Source organism: Fukomys damarensis, unplaced genomic scaffold (assembly GCF_012274545.1).
Source record: "Fukomys damarensis isolate Sample0158 unplaced genomic scaffold, DMR_v1.0_HiC HiC_scaffold_19, whole genome shotgun sequence".
NCBI lineage: Eukaryota > Metazoa > Chordata > Mammalia > Rodentia > Bathyergidae > Fukomys > Fukomys damarensis.
Window position 1 is genome coordinate 9,862,217 of NW_022900931.1, and position 3,448 is coordinate 9,865,664.

General features: G+C 57.5%; 1 protein-coding gene across 3 annotated transcripts in view; it reads left to right on the forward strand.

Moving 5' to 3' along the window:
* C1qtnf6 (C1q and TNF related 6) overlaps positions 1-2,094 on the forward strand; it is a 13,196-nt gene extending 11,102 nt beyond the window's left edge. For all 3 annotated transcript variants that reach the window (XM_010613453.2, XM_033766251.1, XM_010613456.3), the window contains exon 4: positions 1-2,094. In XM_010613453.2, the coding sequence (XP_010611755.2) occupies positions 1-430 (430 nt within the window). In that variant the 3' untranslated portion in view covers positions 431-2,094.
* The last annotated feature ends 1,354 nt before the right edge of the window (positions 2,095-3,448 follow it).

Below are 3,448 nucleotides of genomic sequence, written 5' to 3' on the forward strand. Positions count from 1 at the left end.
CAGCCCGTGCCGCACGCGCTCCTCGGCCTTCTCAGTGGGCCGCAAGGCCGCCCTGCACAGCAGCGAGGACTTCCAGCCGCTGCTGTTCGACACCGTCTTCGTGAACCCCGACGGGCACTTCGACATGGCCGCCGGCCACTTTGTCGCGCCCCTGCGCGGCCTCTACTTCTTCAGCCTCAACGTGCACAGCTGGAACTTCAAGGAGACGTACGTGCACGTGGTGCACAACGAGGAGGCGGCCGTCATTCTGTATGCGCAGCCCAGCGACCGCAGCATCATGCAGAGCCAGAGTGTGATGCTGGCCCTGGCGCCAGATGACCGGGTCTGGGTGAGGCTCTTCAAGCGAGAGCGTGAGAACGCTGTGTACAGCGACGACGTGGACACGTACATCACCTTCAGCGGCCACCTCATCAAGCCCGAGGACGACTGAGCACCTCAGTCACCCTCCTGGCTGGTGACTCAGGTGCTGGACGGCTGTGAGCTGGTCCCGCCTGCAGGGCGGGAGGCCTGACTTCCTCTGCTTTCCTTACCGCCCTTATCCCTCCTGGTCTGCTTCTGCCCCTCCTTCCTCTCTGGCATTCATTTCCAGGAACTTTCTAATCTCCAAACTCTGGAACTTGCCTAGCTTCACAGCCCGGCCCTCTCACACTTGAATGTGTGCATCTGTCTCCTGAGGATCTTGTGAAAATGCAGATCCTGATCCAGCTGGTCTGGAGTGGGCCCAGGATTCTGCATTTCTGACAAGTTCCTAGGCAGTGCTGAAATTCCTGGTTTATGGACCATACTCGAGTGATCAGTGCTCTAATCTGGTACTTTCTGAACATTCTAGTACATTCTAGAACTTTCTGAATATTCTAGTATATACTAGTACTTTCTGAATATTCTGGAATCGTCTAGGCACTTTGGGATTCTTAATATTGTCAAATTCTTTCATCACTGCAGGACTCCCCTCCATGTCCTCTGCTCTTTCCTTCCTGTCCTACTCTTCTCTTTACTGCCATATCTGCAGGGGCCATTCGTTTATTCATTCATCAAACACTGAGCATTTGGTCTATGCTTAGCCCCAAGAGAGCAGAGACAAATCACACACAGGCCCCGTACCTAGCTCTGCTCTTGGTGAGCACCCAGTCCAGCCTGGGTGGTGGTGGGGCAGACATCAACGAGCACACAGATTTGAATCAAGACCCAGAGATAGGCCTGTGCTCTGGGTGCTCAGTTTCCTCATTTCCCATTGCTCCCTGGTGCACAGGGTCCCTGAGGTGAGGGTGCTGTCCCCTTTCCACTTCTGTACCTTCCTGCCCGCTCCCATCATTAAAGCAACCCCCAGAGGAACCCTGGCTAGGTCAAGGGTTCTGTGGGAGAGGGCTCAGGAGTCTGGGAGCATTTGGGGCCAAAGGAGCCCCTGGGGAATGGAGCCCAGATTCCTAGCAGCCCACACAGCTTACGGTGGCCTGTGGTGACTCTGGCCCTCCCTACCACAACTCTCCCATCCACCCCAGGGCTCCCTAGGGCCTTGCTCAGCCCCTCTTGTCAGTCATGATTCCAGCTGCTGTCGGACATGGATGTCTGTCCCAGGTGCTCTCTGACCTCTCTGGCCGCTCTCACCAGCCCAGTGCCCCTGACTTACCGGGCTTTCTCAAGGTGCTAAGGCCAGGTGGGCAGCTCCTGCCATGCTGCCCTTCCTGGTGGTGCTGCCCTGACAGGCGCAATGGGTATTGGGCCAGGACGAAGGCAGTGGCCTGGGAGCCCTCGGCAGGTCTGTAGAGGTGACACGGGACACATTCAGGTCACTGCGGACCTCCCTTGAGCTGTGCTGCCAAGCCAGGTCCCGGGAGCAGTCTCTGTCCTTTCCTGGGTTGTGTGGCCACCAGTCTTCCCCTCTCCCTCCAGGTGGCCTGACCCTCTCCCCAGAAGGTCACAGCTGCTGGCCATTGGGTGCTTCTTCTGCAGACTCTGGGGCACAGGGGGCCCTGGGGCAAGCTCTGGTGCTCACAGCCAAGGGAGCCACGGCCACCAAGGCTGGTGCTATAAGTCACCCCTGGCTGGCCCACACCCTGTTGTGCTTGTCTGTGTGATTAAAGGATGCTGTGTCCCCTGGCAATTCAGGCTGCTGCTCTTTGCTCTGTGCCCTTGACCCACCCTGCTCCCCATCCTGCTGGGGCCAGGGACAGCCCTGGACTTCACTCTGTGTGTTCCCTACCTGCGAAGAGACCAGTCCCTCCTCCCCCCCAGTCACTCACACAGCTGCTGGGCCCTGGAGTTAGTGGAACCAGTTCAGAGTCTGCTGTGACCCAGGTACTGCCCACATCTGTGAGCCTTCATTTTTTTTTTTTTCGGTCTGTAAAATGGGGCTGCTGATGACGGGTGACACAAGATTAGCAGGGAAACCCACACAGCGCTTCACAGTGGGCGTCTTGGCGGTGCAGCTGTCTGAGGTCACACTGGGCTGTGCATACCCATGCATTTAATGTGACAAGCCTCAATGTCCCCTGTGACAGCACAGGGCCTCCCATCTTGCTCTGCAGGGCCATTCTGTTTGGTGGCTTTCTGGGCACCGCGCGGAAGAACTGTGTTGTGAAGAACCTTCCATCTGCAGTGGCCTCTGATCCAGCCCAGCAGCCATAGATGCAGGGCTCTGGTTCCCTGGAGCCCACATGGTCCAGAAAGGAGGCTCCCAGTGCACCCAGGTATTTTGTAGTGATCTCTGACACCAGGGAGCCATCTCACAGGTGCTGTGGCCGGGATGTGTTCGCCCCCATCTCACACCCTGGTCCTGGTGGGGATGGTGGCCTTGGACAGCCAGGAGCTTCTTTTCCTGTGAGTTCCCGAGAACTGGTTCTTGGCTGATTGAGGAGGCAGCAAAGCTGTCGAAACTTCCTGCTGAACACCTGCAGGAAGATCCAGGTTTCTCCCTTGCAAACCAAAGCCAAAACTGGTGGGCATTTCCAGGCTGTATTAGTCTGGGGCACCAAGGCTGGCACTGCATGCCCCACCTTGTCCTCCCATCTGACCGCTCTATGCCAGGGTAGGCTGTGGCTGTCTGGGTGCTGGCGAGCCTCCAAGGGGCAAGTCACCCGGGCCAGGTAGAGCACCGAGGGCAGGACTGATGGCAGGAGGGGCCATGCTGTTGTTGAAGGAGGACACAGAACATCTGAAAACAGGGCAGATGATGGAGGCTGGGGCATGTGGAGAGGCTGTGTACCCATAGCCTTGGGAGCACGTGAGAGATTTGATAGCAGAAGAGCCAGCCAGGTGGGGTGCTGCATGGACAGAGGATCTGTCCAGCAGACTCTGTTGCCCCTATAAGACTTTGCTCTGATCTTGGGAGGGAAAGGGGCCCTGAGGTCTGGGGGCAGCCTCTGTTCTGAGTCTGCCTGGGATCCTTGTTTGGCTAGAGGGCTGGAGCTTGCTGGGTAATGTTAGCCTTCATCAACCTGCACTTTGTTCT